This window comes from Prionailurus viverrinus, chromosome C1 (assembly GCF_022837055.1).
Source record: "Prionailurus viverrinus isolate Anna chromosome C1, UM_Priviv_1.0, whole genome shotgun sequence".
Lineage (NCBI taxonomy): Eukaryota > Metazoa > Chordata > Mammalia > Carnivora > Felidae > Prionailurus > Prionailurus viverrinus.
In genome coordinates, this window is record NC_062568.1 from 170,206,545 (window position 1) to 170,223,760 (window position 17,216).

Consider the following 17,216-nt stretch of genomic DNA (forward strand, 5'->3'; position numbering starts at 1 on the left):
ATCAGACAGATATGGGCTAGAAATCGGGCTCTGTCATTTACCAACTAGACATTAGACAAAGTACTGAGCACCTCCGAGCTTCAGGTTCCTCATCTGCAAATCAGAGTAAAGCCCATCTCAGATGATATTTTAAACGGAGACAGAAAGCAGAATTGACATTAGCCATTCATCAAAGCAGTGGCAAGACCAAAGACAATGATCTCTCCTAAAACGGTGCCCAAAGGCAGCTGCCTCTCCTCTCGCCATGTTTGTTCTTCTCCAGTTAGCCCCTTTAGACTTTCCACAGAATTTCAAAATATCAGAACTGTGAGGGCTTCGATGTCCACAGAATCTAACCTCATCTTCCAGAGATAGGCAAACTGATACTAAGAGTGGATGTCTTGCCATGGTCACATGCTGAGGTAAAACTGAATTCAGTCAAGGATTAGACTCCAGCTTGGAGCCGATTCCACAGGACTAGAGTGAATGTACTTGCTAATCTTTGAACAGTACCTTCTTTCCCTACAGCTGAGGAACACGGATCTACCTACCACCCCCTAACTACACATATCTAAAGAGGCAGAACTTGGGGCGCCTGGGTGGCGCAGTCGGTTAAGCGTCCGACTTCAGCCAGGTCACGATCTCACGGTCCGTGAGTTCGAGCCCCGCGTCAGGCTCTGGGCTGATGGCTCGGAGCCCGGAGTCTGCTTCCGATTCTGTGTCTCCCTCTCTCTCTGCCCCTCCCCCGTTCATGCTCCGTCTCTCTCTGTCTCAAAAATAAATAAAAAACGTTGAAAAAAATAAATAAATAAATAAATAAAATAAAGAGGCAGAACTTTGATAAAGCATTTGGCTTAGGATAAAGCAGTTGGTCCATGGGGATATAGGGAAGATTAATATGTGATGAATAAATTAAAGTTTACAAAGCACTTTTGAGCTTCTCAAAGAAAAGGTAAAATATAAAAGTAATATAGCACTATTATTACATAGAAAGGTCAGACCACAAAAGAAAATATAATCTGGGAACATCTCAGCATCAAGAGTTCTCAGCAAAGGTCCAATAACTTACCTTTTAATTAACATGGCATTTGAAAATCTCACCTTTCAATCAGCTAATTTGGAAAAAAAAATTAGAATGCAGCTTCTGGAACTGCTTTATTTTAATTAATTTTATTATTAATTTAAAATGAGGAGTTTCAATTTCTCTACAGATTCTTAAACCATAAAGGGTTATATTATTCTCTGGAAAATTCTTTTAAAAATGGCATGCTGCTATTGATAATAACCAGGAACTTAATATCAAGAATGCAAAAATAAGGTGACTTCATTAGTATATCAGACTCTTAATATTAAAGCTTAAAATTCCTCAACTCTTGGTGCAGTAAGTGCCAACTTTTCCATGATGACAATCATACTGTGGTTCTATGATACTTACCTCTTATTATTGCTTTGAGGTGGCAGGGTTTTAGCTTTTTGGCAGCTGTCACATCATTGAGAGCAGAACGAAAATTGCCTAATAGTCACCATTTAGTAAAAGAGAAAACAAGATTGAGATCAGAATATTTGCAAAAATTTGTGTGTAGAGACACATTCTTATACAGTCTTGGAGGAATATAAAAAAGAGCAATGGTTTTTAGAAAAAAATATAGTTGAGCTCATCAAGAGTCTTAGCAATATTTCTAACACTGGAAACTCACAGAACTAAATGGCTAGCAAGCCCATGAAAAGATGCTCAACATCACCAATGACTGAAGAAATTGAAATTAACATGGAACTGGTAAAAATTAAAGACAGATAATATCCCGTATCGGTGAAGACATGGAAAAAGGGCACTCGTGTAAGGATAAATTAGAGAGCAAATTAGCATGTACTTTGGGTGTAGACTCTCACCCAACAATATTCTTCTGGGAATTTATCCTTAAAAATACTTGGGCAGGGGCACCTGGGTGGCTCAGTCAGTTAAGTGTGCATCAACTCTTGATTCTGGCTCAGGTCACGATCTCACAGTTTGTGGGATTAAGCCCCACACTGGGCTCTTCACTGACAGCACAGAGCCTGCTTGAGATTCTGTCTCTGCCCCTCCGCTCCCTCTCAAAAATAAAAACATTAAAAAACAATACTTGGACAAATGTGCAAGGATAAATGTAAACGCATGTTAACTGCAGTATTAGTTTTAATTGTGAAATGCTGGTGATACCCTAACTATCCTCGATATGGTAATGACTAAATAAACTATGGTTATGCCCACAAATATATGGTCAACTAATCTTTGACAAAGCAGGAAAGAATATCCAATGGAAAAAAGACAGTCTCTTCAACAAACGGTGTTGGGAAAACTGGACAGCAACATGCAGAAGAATGAAACTGGACCACTTTCTCACACCATACATACAAACTCAAAATGGAAGAAAGATCTGAATATGAGACAGGAAACCATCAAAATCCTAGAGGGGAAAACAGGCAACAACCTCTCTGACTTCAGCTAGGGCAACTTCTGACTAGATACGTCTCAAAAGCAAATAGGAACTATTGCAACTTCATCAAGATAAAAAGTTTCTGGAAAGCGAAAGAAACAGTCAACAAGACTAAAAGGCAGCCTACGGAATGGGAGAAGATATTTGCAAATAATATATCAGATACAGCGTTAGTATCCAAAATTCTATAAAGAACTTATCAAACTCAGCAGCCAAAAAACAAATAATCCACTTAAGAAATGGGCAGAAGACATGAATAGACACTTTTCCAAAGAAGACACCCAGATGGCTAACAGACACATGAAAAGATGCTCAACATCACATCATCAGGGAAACACAAATCAAAACCACTAGGAGATACCATGTCACCACTGTCAGAATGGCTAAAATTAACAACTCAGGAAACAACAGATATTGGTGAGGATGTGGAGAAAGGGTTTGCACTGTTGGTGGGAATGCAAACTGGTGCAGCCACTCTGGAAAATAGTATGGAGATTCCTCAAAAAGTTAAAAATAGAACTACCCTACGACCTAGCAATTGCACTACTTGGTATTTATCCAAAGGATACAAAAATACAGATGTGAAGGGACACATGCACCCTAATGTTTATAAGAGCATTATCAATAATAGCCAGACTGTGCAAAGAGCCCAAGTGTCCAATGACTAATGAATGGATAAAGAAGACACACACACACACACACACACACACACACACACACACACATAGATATTACTCAGCCATCGAAAAGAATAAAATGTTGGGGCGCCTGGGTGGCTCAGTCGGTTAAGTGTCCGACTTCAGCACAGGTCACAATCCTATGGTTCGTAGGTTCGACCCCCACATCGGGCTCTGTGCTGACAGCTTAGAGCCTGGAGCCTTCTTCAGATTCTGTGTCTCCCTCTCTCTCTGCCCCTCCCCTGCTTGTGCTCTGTCTCTTTCAAAAATAAATAAACATAAAAAAAAATTTTTTTTAAAGGAATAAAACGTTGCCATTTGCAACAATGTGGATGGAGCTAGAATGCATTACATTAAGGGAAATAAGGCAGGCAGAGGAAGACAAATCCATGAGATTTCATTCACATGTGGAATTTAAGAAACAAAACAGATGAACATGGGGGAAGGGAAAAAAAAAAAAGAGATGGAAACAAACCATGAGAGACTCTTAACTATATATAGAGAACAAACTGAAGGTTGTTGGAGGGAAAGTGAGTGGGGGGATGGGCTAAAAGGGTGATGGGCATTAAGGAGGGCACTTGTGTTGAGCACTGGGTATTGTAAGCGATGAACCAATAAATTCTACTCTTGAAACCCATATTACATTATATGTTAACTAACTAGAATTTAAATAAAAATTTGGGAAACAAACTATGGTTAATCCATACTATTACATAGTATGCGGCCATTAAAGAAAAGAGTAAGATAGATCTGCATGTGAAAGGATCTGCACATGATAGGATGCCTGTACTACGTAGTTTTAAGTGGTTGTTCTATGTGTATAATGTCAATGTATAAAATGCAAATATGATTTTGTAAAACTAACCAATCTAAATATACAGGCACATGTACACACACACATGTATTTATAAATGTATTAAAAAAAAAAAACAAAACGGTCTGCAATCACACACACACTGGTTATCCAAACGAGGAGGGCATGAAGTAGATTTTCACTTTCTAGTTTACTTAACAGTTTGGTATTTACCTATTATTTTCACTTCTAAAAATTCTAGCACGGGGTCAGCAAAATTTTTCTGACCCTCTTCTGAAGGGCCATATAGATATAGTAAATATTTTAGGCCAAATATGATCTGTTATATATTCGTCTTTGCTTGTTTTATAATTCTTTAAAATATAAAAAACATTTTTAGCTCATAAGAAGCCAAGGATCCAGATGTGGCATGTGAGCCATAGTCTGCCAAATCCTGCTTTAGCCTTAAGATGAATCAGAATTAGTGGAAAACTTTAACACTGTGTTCATTATTGCATTATTTTAAAACACCTAAAAGCAGCTGTGTATTTAATAATAGCAAACAGTGAAGCCAATAGTATGGAGATTCCAAATGATGTGTCCAAATGATGCAGCTTTATGTAGCTATTAAAATAATATTCACAAATAATTTTAATGACAGGTAAAACTGTTTATATGTTATAAAATTAAGTGAAAAGAACGGAATACAATATTGGAAGAACAGCATTTTAACTACACAAAATATATATATATATAAGAGATCCAAAGACTTCTGGTTAAAGGTGGTAGATTGAACCTTTAGATAAGGTAGATAAGGATTTAACTCAACCTCCACTACTTTTCCCCTTTCCCCCCAAAATGCCACAAACCCACAGAGACAAAAAGAGTAAGAATACAGAACACATTTTAAAGCCGGAAAACAAAGGGACAAGGGCTAAATGACTAATCAGGCCTAAGAAAACTGAATGCTAAGCCAGCAAAGGGAAAGCCCCAAAGCTAGTGAGTGGTACTGCAGAACCTAAAAGTACTCAGGACTAAGGAACTGACAGCACCAGGTACTTCTGGAAGTGTGGGTAAAGGGGTCTTCCATTTAGTGCGCTTTGAATCAAACCTGATTCTGCATACTAATCCTAGCACTGTGTACCCTTACCCAATTCATTTTACTACATTTGCTGTATTTTACGACAATTTCTTACTCTGACTAGGGAAAAAGCAGTCAAGCTCACCTACATTACATAGTTGCTATGAGGTCAAGAGGGATGACAAGTGTGGAAGTGCTCTGTGAGCTGTACCAGTGAGGTATCATTTAAGGAACAGCAGGGATTATCAAGCCTCTACTCCTCTAGCATCACACACACACGGTTTTCTTCTTGCAAGGTGCTTCTTCTGGTCTTAATGGCCCTATACAGGACAGTCTTAAAGTTGCCCAAAGAACATGTAGCTATTGATCACAGTGAAATGCATAGCACACAGTAAATGCTTTATGTGTATTTACTGACTAAGGAAATGAATGAAACTCCTCAGGGAAAGGCCAGGTCTTACCCATCTCTGCAATGCCCATGCCTAGCACAGAACAAGAACTCAAGTTTGTCCGTTGAAGAAGAAAACGTATACCTCCAGAAGTTAGAAAAATGGGTTTCCAGTCCTGGTTCTGACACCAACCAGAGGGTCCCTCTCTGGGTCTATGTAAAACGAGGGGTTGGTTGGCCCAAATAATCTCTTAAGTTCTATACCACTTTTACTATTTAGGATTGTATAATGAAACACACTAAAGGAGACAACAGTTGGAGCAGACTATGACTGGGGAGAAACTGCTCAAATGGTCCCACCTGACTCATCCCAGCTAGACTGCAAGGCTTATGCTCTACCAGTCCCTCAGAAATGCCCAAGGCCTCAGGTCGTCTTTCAACTCTGTGATAAGAAACATGGGTCTAACATGACCAAGACTAGTCACCAGCAATAATGTTACCGAATAACCAGTGTTTCCCAAAGTCACATCTGCTCAACAGTCCTGCATGGTAATAAGCATTACTTGAAAAGGAGCTTACAAAAACATAAGAATCGTAAGGTAGGGTTCTTTGCTGTAGGTCATCCCAGCATCCTGAACATACTAATGTGAACTGCAAATCTGCAACAAAGCAGCAGCAAGTTCCAAATTTCCTTGCCTAAAGAGTATTTGTCACATCAAAGGTCCCACAGAATGCTCTTTGAAAAATTCTCCCTTTGATTTATATAGTTCTGTCACTTAAAAAATCTCTATTTCTTGAATCCTTCTAGCATCCTTAAGAATAGGATAAAAGGGGGCGCCTGGGTGGCGCAGTCGGTTAAGCGTCCGACTTCAGCCAGGTCACGATCTCGCGGTCCGTGAGTTTGAGCCCCGCGTCGGGCTCTGGGCTGACGGCTCAGAGCCTGGAGCCTGTTTCCGATTCTGTGTCTCCCTCTCTCTGACCCTCCCCCGTTCATCTCTGTCTCTCTCTGTCTCAAAAATAAATAAACGTTAAAAAAAAAAATTAAAAAAAAAAAAAAAAAGAATAGGATAAAAGGCCAAAAACAAAAACACATTTTTTTTTTTTTTGAGAGAGAAGCATTTGGACTAAAACAAATCTCAGATCATACCAACTCATTTATTAAGGCAGGTCACTTGTTTGGTTCAGATAGTAAGATGGGGCGCTTGGGTGGCTCAGTCGATTAAGCGTCCGACTTTAACTCAGGTCACAATCTCACTACTTGTGGGTTCGAGACACGCATCGGGCTCTGTGCTGACAGCTCAGAGCCTGGAGCTTGCTTCCAATTCTGTGTCTCCCTCTCTCTCTGCCCCTCCCCCATTCACTCTCTGTCTCTCAAAAATGAATAAGCTTAAAAAAACCCCAAAACAGGGGCGCCTGGGTGGCGCAGTCGGTTAAGCGTCCGACTTCAGCCAGGTCACGATCTTGCGGTCCGTGAGTTCGAGCCCCGCGTCGGGCTCTGGGCTGATGGCTCAGAGCCTGGAGCCTGTTTCCGATTCTGTGTCTCCCTCTCTCTCTGCCCCTCCCCCGTTCATGCTCTGTCTCTCTCTGTCCCAAAAATAAATAAACGTTGAAAAAAAAAAATTTAAAAAAAAAAAAAAAACCCCAAAACAGATAGTAAGAATTACACAATCTAGTTTCCTTTTTCACCAAGTCCACCTGGAAGATCGGAGTTCAGTTAAACTTGCCTAGCTTTCTGAGATAAGCAGCTCTGCTTCTGACACTCTCAAACTCTGCACTAGCCAACATAATGGCTTTTACCATAAGTTAATTCTTTAGAAAGCACTAAATAATAGAATAAATTACCAAGATAGTACTGTGCTGCTGCCCGGTTCGTATAAAGGACAGCATTCAAATCAGGGTCTGTGCATTTCTTCTTTAATCCTTCAGAGTACGAAATCACAGCTTTTTTATAGTCTTTTTCTTTAAAGTAATCATTGCCCTCATTCTTGTAGGTCTTGGCCTGTTCTGCAAAGAAGAGAATAAATAATCACTATTTCCTGTTTTTTTAAAGGCTCATTAAAAATAGATTCCAAACCATACAATAATGTGACATATGATAAATCAAATAGAAGAAACAAATAGAAAAAGAAAACTCAAAAATTAATGCTATAAAACTGGGTATCAACATGGAGAGACATAAGTCATGCATACTTAATGCTATAGTCAATTCCAAATATCTTACGAGGTAGATTATTAGGTACTTACAAAAAAAGTATACTTATCCTACCTCTTGAAGAATGGACTTTTTTTAATTATTGAAGAAATGGGGGGAAATTCTACTTTTGTTTTTGCTTATGTTTTAATCCCAGGAGTGCAAATTCCCCTCCTCACCTTAGAAAGAGCCTACAAAATCGTTAAGAATCGGTTCAAATTTCCAGTCCATTGTGAGCCCATTCCTACCTCCCCCTCTTCAGTGTTCCAGCAACACATAGTATATAGCTACGTGTTGGCACTTACCAGATACACATAGGACAATCTGGCCATCCACGGGAGCATAACCCTTGAGGGCCATCTCACTCACCCCTGTATTTCCCAATGCCTAGCATTAGTACGTATCAAAAAAAAAAGGGGGGGCGGGGGGGGGGGGTATGCGTGGAATAAATAGTGACAAGTTAGACCAGGTTAACTACTTGTTATCAATCAGAACCTTTCTGACTCGCTCTTTACCTGAATCCAACGGAGACACAAAACAAATATTAGACTCATGTCAGATACCTTCTGGAGATCGTTCTTCATCAAAAATAATTGACTGGAGGCAAGCCAAGTCAGGATTTTCGTTGGGATCAATTTCGGATGGCGCTTTCCTCATAAATAGGGGGACCTTTTCAAATTCCTGGAGATTAAGACAAGAACGAACTGTAGGAATAAGATTTTCCACTGGGCAGATCCAATTCCGTATCTCTACGTCAGAGTTTTCTTCCTCATCATGATTTGCAAATCAGGATTAGCTATCTCTCTCCCTATTCAGGCCTCAGTTTCCCAACTGTAAAATGATAGCGCGGGGTAACGACCTCTAAAGATTCTTTCGGTTCTCGCGTTTTTACAAGGGCCGCGGTAATCACCGCTAATTGAGCGCTCCTGCGTCCCCGTCACTGTACCCACCATATCCCTTCATCTTCGCCGCAATCCTACGAGACTGTGGGCTACAGTTTAGGAAATTTTACAAACGAGGCCACGGGCTCAGAGACATTAAGTAGCCGAACCAGTAAGTGGTAGAGTCACAGGTGGGTCTGGCGCCTAAATGTACTGACAGCTGAAGAAGGCCCTCAAAACCTCGAGGCCGATTTTCTATCATTCCCAAGTGGAAACCACCTATCCGCTGGCAGCGCCAGGCCCGGGGATGAGGGAGGCGTCTCCGTGCCCAGGAGCCCCAGGTGTCGCGACGACCCCCCCACCCCGACACACACACACACAACACACACGTGCGGGGCCCCGGGCCGCCTACCTCCTCCCACTGGTCCTCGTGGAAGCCGCCGCTGTAAGGCTCGTTCTGGAACTTTTCCAGGAACGCGTCCATGGCATCGTCGGCGTCAGCGTCGGCGTCCGGCTCCCATTGCTCCATGGCGACCCCTCGGCTCTCGCGCCACGGTCGCAGCGGCTAAAAACGCGCGGCCACTTCCGGCAGCGCGGGTGCTCTTCCCTCAGTCCTCCGGGCCCGCGCCCGCCGGCGCGCCTCGGGTTCCGCCCTACTCGGGACACGGCCGACCCGGCTCCACCCCTTCCCGGCCGGCACCACCCCCGCCCCGCCCTCCCCTCAGCTGGCCGCAGCCCCGCCCCCCCCCCCAGTGTTTGGGATGGTGGATAAACCCAGCGCCCCGCAGTGCCCCCTTATCACTCCGTTAACTCGTTTGTTCAGCCAGTTAACACGTGTTCCCCAAGCTCCTTGTGTGTTCAGGCCTATTGTGGTGGCTGGATATACAGTGGTGGGGAAAGCAGATAAAAAGCAGATAAAACCCTTGCTCTCCAGGAGCTGATCAGGTAGTGCGGGGAGACAGACGGTAAACATATACTTTGTAAGAGGTTGTCAGGTGCTAGCAAGAGCTATCAGGGGAAAGTTTCAAACTGGGTGTACAGGCATGCAAGCAAAGGAGGAGGCCGGAAGTGGCCAGGGCCTGTTGGGGGGTGAGGGCGCGGGGAGAGCACTCTCCATGGAGGGGATTGGCAGGGCCCAGCTGCAGGGAGGGGAGTTGGGGGAAGGGGGTGCTGGTGCAGAATGAGAAGTAGGGTGAGTAGGTGAAGTGAGAGGGATGATGAGTAGTGATTCTGACTTGGGTCTTCCTCAGCGTGCGGTGGTAGCTTCTGGAGAGTTTTGAGAAAAGGGGCTATGTGATCAGACATGCCTATTTCTGAGGTTAACCACCTCCCTACCCGCCCCAGCTGAGATGGAAACAGGATCTCCAGGGGAGGTGTGCCTTCCTTCAGCCACAGGGTTACCCAATAGATGGCTACCCGGGCCCTGCATTGGGTGCTACAGCCTCAGGAAGCCCACAGCCTGGTCTGGAAGGAAAGATGGACAGGCTGCAGACCTAAACCAGGGCCGATTACAAGTCTGCACAGGGGAGGCCTAGAAGAGTGGGTGTTACCTCGGGGATTCAGAAAAGGAAGGTCTCCACAGATGGATGGGCTCTGGAAGGGAGCATCTTAGGCAGTGGGAGCCCCTGTGCAGAGAGGCATGGAGGCGTGTAAGAGCCTGGCATGCTGGGTACATGCCACGAATCAGGAGGAAAGGCCAGCAAGGTGGATGGGGGCCAGAGGGCAGTCAGGCCTTTATCTGGCAGAGGATAGTGAGCCAGTGATAGACCTAAGGACAGATTTGTTTTAGGAAGGCCTGGGTTGCCAGGTGAAGAATTGATGGGAGGAGGCTGGATTAAGAGAGGAGATGCTGGTGAGAGACTAGGGAAGAGAAGAGATTGGAGGCACAGCAGTGGAGCTGGAAGGCTTAGCCATTATCTCATACGCAGGCGAAAGAGATAGCAGGGCTAAGGGTGGATGCACGGAGGGCTGCGGCTTCCAGGGCCGGGCCTGTGGCTTTTCCCTTCTAGCTGCCGCCCATGCCCGGCAGGACACCTGGTCCAAGTGCCTCCTCTCCTCCAATTCAGCACCTCCTTTTCTGCCTTCATCCTCCAGCCTGCTCCCTAATGGTTCCCGTTCTCACTCTCCTCCTCATTATCTTTTCCCTTCTTGGGTACAGAGCCTACAGATCCTGTGGCTTCCATTTTTTTATTGGATTCCGATAAAACTCCGTGAGGTGAGAATTCATTTTACAGGTGATGTCGGGGGAGGCTCAGAAAAGGGAAGTGACTTGCCAAGCGCTCTCTGATCCTTCTGACTCCAGATGACTTGGGGGCGCTGGCCAATCACTGAGCCCCTGTCGGCCTCTGTTGTGCTTCGAAGCCACCCAGACCAGAATGTGGCAGCTGTCATTTGTCAAGGCCAGCCCAGACCTGGGTTCTGGCCAATGAAAGCAGCAGTGTCTTTGGGTAGAAAGGGCTGAGCCACGGGAGTTGGGAGACGTTTGGGACCCACACTTCTATTGATTCTCTTGGGTGACCTTGCACAAAGCCCACTCATCTTGGAGCCCTGCCCTCATCTGTAGAATGAGGGCAGTGAAGCCAGCCTGCCTTCGCCACAACTCCATGTGGCTACCGCGACACTCCAAGGAGGCCATGCTTGTGAGCATTCTTGGCAATGGAAGAGGTTATGCACAAGGAGCACTCCCATTTCCTGCTCTCTCTTAGGCCCAGAATCCTGATGGCCCTGGCCTACCATTTATTGGCAGACGATTGTGTGGTCAGCATCCTGGGTTCCTCATCCCAGCAGCAGCTTAAATGTACTCTACACTCTCGCCCTGGGGAATCTCACCTCAGCCCTGTCTTCGAGGAATCCCGAACGTGCTTCCATCCCGGGTCCTTCTGCCGAACTCCCCACTGTGCAGCCAGCCAGCCACCTGGCAGATGTCTCTACTGTCACGACACCAAGCCTCTCAAGCTCACCACATCCAGCCTCAACTCCTGTCTCTGTGAAGCTGCCTCTGATCCTAAGGGACCAACCAGTGTGGGGGACACCATTGACCCAGGTCATCCACCCAGAAATGCAGGCACCACCCTCAGCGCCTTGCTCTCCCTCCCCTTCCTCCATTCTGTCAACCACCGGGTTCTGACAATTCCCCTTCCTCTGTCTCCCCAGGGTCCAGTCCTCCCTCACCACCCTGCCCTGCCATCCAGGCTTCCATTCCTCCCCACGAACTGCCAGCCAAGTCTCCCTGCCTGTGCTTTTGTTCACCACCCCTCTTTCCTTCCACCACAGAATGAGCTTTCTTCCCCTCCCTTTTATCATTTTTTCCCTTTTAGGCCTCAGAGCCCTCCTCCTTCCTCCCTCCCACCGGCCTGTGTTTTAATGTGTATTTTCAGCTTGTAAGTGTTCTTGCAAAGTGTGACTTCTTTTGTGCAGACATTTTTTTACGTCCTCTTTCCCTCAGCACAAGGTTTTAGGTCCCATCCAAGGTGCTACACGTACCCCCACTGCCTCTAAGTGCTGCATGGGACTCCGTGGTGCCCGTTCACTCCCTGAGGACGGATACCCAGGCGGCTTCCTCTCCCAGGCACCACAAATAATGCTGCAATGGACTTCCTCATACATCTTTTCTTGTGGACCTCTGGGAAGAGCTCCGAGATGTGTGCCCATGAGTGAAACTGCCGGGTCATGGCATGCATAAGCTTAATATGAATGAATAGTGATGGATTTGTGTCTGGAATGGCTGCACCCATGTGCCCTCCCACCAGCAATGCCTGCGGGGTTCCTGTATCTTCTAGAGGAAGGAGCTTTCTAAAGCCAACATCTGTCCACATCTCTCCCCTGCTTAACACCCCACCACGCCTTCCCGCTGCTCCCTTAACACGGCCTCCACCACCATGGCAAGCTGGCCCTGGCCCTGATCTACACACACACACACACACACACACACACACACACTCTAGGATCCATTGAACCTACGTATGAGCAGCTGGTCCTCAGTCCCGTGTGCCCTGCTCTCCTCCATTCACGCCCACCATGTGGTCCTATTTCCAAGCCTTCTAGTGGGGGGTCTTGCCCCTGACACCCCTACTCCTGGCTGGCCTACATACGTCCCCTGAACTTCACAAGCTCCCATGAGCCCCTTCATCACAGCACCGCCCTGCTGGGCACAGATGTCTTTACATGTCCCTGATACTTCCGTTAGACCAAAGTTTCTCAACCTCAGCACTTTTAACCATTTGGGATGGATAGTTCTTCACTGTGGGGGGCCGTGCTGTGCACGGTAGGATGTTTAGCAGCGTCTCTGGGCTCTAATCGCTAGATGACAATATCATCCCCTTCCGCAAGTTGTAACAAACAAAAATGTCTCCAGATATTGTCAGATATTCCCTGCATGTCAAAATCACCCCTTTTGAGAACCACTGCATCAGACTATGCGTTACTAAGGCCAGGGACTGGGTCTTGTTCTCCTCCAGCACCCAGAGCAGGCCTGGCCCCGGTTAGGTGCTCAGTAAATGCTACCCAAATGAAAGACAGCCAGCTGATCTCTGGGCAAGGACCGGAGGGTGAGACTCAGAGGTCAGAGTTCCAGGAAGTGCATGACGTCATGGGGGAGGGGAGTCTGTCCTTTTCCTTCCCCTAAAGGCACCCCAATCATCATCTCCTGTTGTTCTTCCTCCCTCTCTGTGGGGGAGGGGACATCGAGGCACAAGGTGGACTTTTTCCATGGCCTTGAGTCCGCAATGAAGGCCACGCTCATCTCACAAATGTGCCACATGGAGCAATGGCTGCCCCAGGGCACGGGGCGTCTTCCAGGAGGAAACACGCAGGGGGAGAGGTAAGCCACGTGGCATTTATAGTGGGCATGGCCTCTGGGGAGGGCCGGGGGCTCAGGCACATCACTGCTTCAAGGCCATCTTCCAGGAGCCCAGTGCCTGCACGATCCAGGAGCACCGCTTGTGAGAAGCGGGCAGGCTCTTGCAGCTAGGGCTCCAGCGGTGCGTGGTGGCTGGGTCGCACACCCACGAGTCCCCGTGTGGCAGCGGCCAGGAGTTCCAGCAGCAGCTGGCTAGGATGTGGTCCTGGGCCTGGGCCGCGTAGATGCACACTGATGCTTCTGGGTCGTGTCTCAGGTTTTCCAGAGCTGGGTCAGGGGGAGGAGAAAGGCCGCTTGTTAAGACCAGGTCCCCCACAAAGGTCTCACAGCGGATCCTCCCTTCTCACCCCAGTGTCTCGGCTTAGGATTTTGTTTAACATCCCTTCATTTCATCTTCCTCCCAGCCGTTCAAACTGTGCCTGCCTTTCGAAGCCTGAATTAAAATCTGCCTCCTTCAGGAAGCCTTCCTGGATTGCCCCAACTTCATCAGTTTCCCCAGTTACAAAATTAACCTGCCCCCATGAAGAGCCTGGACCACGTGCTCTGTACTAAATGGTTTGGGGCTTGTTTTCTAGCCGGGGTTCCTAGACTCTAAACTCCCCTAGGGTGGGGCTGTGTGTTCCATGTCCTGGTGACCCCGTGGTACTTAACACTGCTCGCCAGGGATGAAGACTAGCACAGCTGGACTGAGCTGATGCCCCCTGCTTTGGGACCTAGTCCTTCTGTTTTCTGCCACCCACTGCGAGCCCACTCATTCTCTCCCTGGCCCCTGAGATCTCAAAGACGCAGGGCAGGACTTACCCGCTTTAACTTCATTCAGCCGGTCTTCTGTCATCATGCTCTCCATGCAGGGGACCAGGGACCCTTGAGTGTAAGCCAAGAGGTGAGTGCATCCAACTCCTGACTAGGGCCCCCGCCCTCAGACCAGACCTCCTGAAGCTCTCCCACCCTCCTTGAGTCCCACAAAGGAGGACATAAACAGAGAACTTCATTTTGACCCTGGAACAGATTCCCCAAGAGGAGTCCTGGGAGAGACGGCAGGTCCAGAGGGCAGGAATGGCACCGGGACAGGGACAGGATCTGGGCTAGAGCTGACGCTGACAGTGTGGCCCTAGGTGGTCCCTTACCCAGGTTGGCCCTTAGTGTCCTCGCCTGAGACTCAGGGAGGTTGCTGCCTCAGCTGGCCCCTTCCCCGAGGTGCTTGAGCGGTAATAATGTAAAGGACACGGAGCGCCTTGTGCCCCTTTCAGGCAGGTGTGGGGTCCTGGAGGGAATGAGACCCCGCTCCTCGGCCACGTTGTTCAGCCCTCCCCGGCTCCCAGCCTACGTGCCTGGTCCCCAGAGTACCTGCAGGTCCTCGAATGGGTCAGGCTGTACCTCTCACCTCTTGTTGGGCCCGCCCCACATTTCTCTGCCTGGCTCATTCCTATTTATCCCTGAATATTCAGCTTAACATGGTTACTTCTCCAGGAAATCCTTCCTGACCCTGCGCCCACGCTAGGTTACGTGCCTCTCTGGGCTCCCAGAGTATCTGAGTTTCTCTCATCTGTACACACTGTGATGTATTTTGTGACTCATGAATATTGCCCACCAGACCAGGGGTCTCAAGCTTAGATCCGCTCGGGGTGGGGAAGTGGGAAGGGCGGTCTCAGGATCTTAAATCACACGCACAATTATACATGTGTATGCATTTTTCTAGGGGCAAGTGTTCATAACTTTTTTCAGGGTTTCCCAAACCCGCAAGAAGTTAGGGACCCCTGTACCAGGCCAGAGGTCGTCTGTGGCAGATGCAGCCTCTACCCTGCTTTGGTTCCCCAGCACAGATCCCTGGCACAGAGAACACCCCTGAGGCTGTTGAACACCAACACTTTTAGATGTGGTTAATTTGGAGCAAGAGTTAGGGAAGTCAGCATCTGGCAAATAATGTCACTCTGTGTGAGAAGCTGCCTCTGAGCAGGCCCCCACGTTCTGAGGGATGCCCCCAGTCCTTGGCTTGGCTCCTCTGTCCCTGCACAGAGCAGGTTCACAGCACGCCCCCACCCCTGCCATCCACATCGCCTCCAGAAGGGTTCTCTGTTTCTCTAGACTAAGCCTGGATGGTACCTGATGCAGAGGGGCGCATCATACAACGTTTGCTAAATGAGCCAGTGAATGGGTGCATGGACGACTGGACGGATGAAAACCACAAGTGACTTGGGGAAAAGAACTAAAAGAAATGTTGCAAAGTGCGGGCTGGGAACATCATCCTGTCCAAGCTCCTATGCACCAGGGTCTCTTGGTCCTGGTGAAGGAGTGTGTGGATATTTGAGGGAGGGGAGGGGCGTGGCTGGGAGGAGACATTCCCACCTGCCATCGGAAGGGTCTGAAGGGGATTCTGAATGAGGGGAATCGAGTTGTTTCGGGGAAGTGTAGAGTGAGCTGATGTTGAGGGAGCACCGTGACTAGCCAGTCTTCACATTATTAAAAAATATTCTCATCTAATCTGTGAAACAGGAGTTAATCCCCATTTTACAGGAGAGGAAACTGAGGCTCCGTGGGAGTAGATGACTCAGTTGGGGTCACACAGAAAGGGGATCATGGAGCTGAGATTCTACTTCACACTTTCTACCGCACAGCTTCGCCTCTCTTGCCACAGTCAATGGTAGGCTCCTGCTGGGCCCGGAGCCGTGCTGTACTGGGGAAGGGAGGGGGGAGACAGCAGTTCCGCTGTGCAGTTGCCAAGGTTGTGACCTGCACAAAGACTCCAGGCCGGATCCACCCTGTGGCCCACCTCCCAAGGAGGGATCTAGAGGAAGAAACGCCTTTCTAATTCGCACCATGACCATCTGCTGGCCAAGTTTTGCACACAAGGAGAGGCATTTCCCAGGTGCCAGGAGGGCTGGTGGCTTCCTTCCAAGGGGAAGAAGCAAAATAGAGGGCAGGCAGCGCCCCAGGTGCAAGTCTAGCCCTGTCAGGTTACCTATGAACACGACTGAGGACTTCCGGAGGGAGGCCCGGGGATTCTTGGCATACTCCAGGCTCTGGCTGAGGAATGTGAAGGCGCTGTCTTGGTGGGTAGACACCTGGGACGAAGAGAAAGCCCAAGAGTGCTGGGGCCTCAGAGGCACTAATTACCCATCCAGTCCTCCCAAAGCTAGGGATGGTGACCCTATCAGGCAGCCGAGCCCTGGAAGCTTGCCTCCTAAATGTCTCTGCCACCATCCTGGCCTCTGTCTGAGACCCCCAGAGACCAGGCCTCATCTGTTCTTAACAGATTGCAATGATCGTTTCCATGGTCTTCCTGCCTTGGGTATATCCTCTTCCAGTCCATCCCCTGCTACAGCTCAAAGGAAAGTTCTAAAGATAAAAGTCCAGCCTAGTGAGAATGGACATGGCATGCAAGGGACATGATAGATAAAAAGACAGGTCTGATCAGCGTGAAGGATTCGAGTTACAGAGCAGTGAAGAATAAGCTGGAGAGTTAGGAAGGTCTTAAAGCCGGACAGGAATAAGACTTACCTATGCATTAGAAAATAGGAAGCCAACATCTATTCTTTTTTTTTTTTTTTTTTAATTTTTTTTTTCAACGTTTTTATTTATTTTTGGGACAGAGAGAGACAGAGCATGAACGGGGGAAGGGCAGAGAGAGAGGGAGACACAGAATCGGAAGCAGGCTCCAGGCTCTGAGCCATCAGCCCAGAGCCCGACGCGGGGCTCGAACTCCCGGACCGCGAGATCGTGACCTGGCTGAAGTCGGACGCTTAACCGACTGCGCCACCCAGGCGCCCCAGCCAACATCTATTCTTGATAGAGCAATGACAAAGCAATGTTTTGGGCAAAATAGTCTGAGAGTGGTGTTCAGGATGAGTTCGATCAAGTAGAAACTAGGGGGCATGGGGGGCAGGCATCCTGCTA

At 47.7% G+C, this 17,216-nt stretch overlaps 2 protein-coding genes across 11 annotated transcripts in view; both read right to left on the minus strand.

The window, feature by feature from the left end:
• TTC4 (tetratricopeptide repeat domain 4) overlaps positions 1-9,072 on the minus strand; it is a 31,793-nt gene extending 22,721 nt beyond the window's left edge. Inside the window, exons 1-4 of one of the 2 annotated variants that reach the window (XM_047872213.1) lie at positions 8,877-9,072; positions 8,147-8,264; positions 7,235-7,396; positions 1,415-1,492 (exon numbers count right to left, since the gene is read on the minus strand). In XM_047872213.1, coding sequence (XP_047728169.1) covers positions 1,415-1,492; positions 7,235-7,396; positions 8,147-8,264; positions 8,877-8,993 — 475 coding nt within the window. In that variant the 5' untranslated portion in view covers positions 8,994-9,072. The remainder of the gene's footprint in view (positions 1-1,414; positions 1,493-7,234; positions 7,397-8,146; positions 8,265-8,876) is intronic. The other variant, XM_047872215.1, reaches the window with a different exon arrangement.
• Positions 9,073-11,822: 2,750 nt separating this feature from the next.
• MROH7 (maestro heat like repeat family member 7) overlaps positions 11,823-17,216 on the minus strand; it is a 60,575-nt gene continuing 55,181 nt past the window's right edge. For 8 of the 9 annotated variants that reach the window (XM_047873164.1, XM_047873171.1, XM_047873169.1 and 5 more), the window contains 3 exons: positions 16,282-16,384; positions 14,124-14,186; positions 11,823-13,589 (listed from right to left, as the gene is read on the minus strand). In XM_047873164.1, coding sequence (XP_047729120.1) covers positions 13,345-13,589; positions 14,124-14,186; positions 16,282-16,384 — 411 coding nt within the window. In that variant the 3' untranslated portion in view covers positions 11,823-13,344. The remainder of the gene's footprint in view (positions 13,590-14,123; positions 14,187-16,281; positions 16,385-17,216) is intronic. The other variant, XM_047873170.1, reaches the window with a different exon arrangement.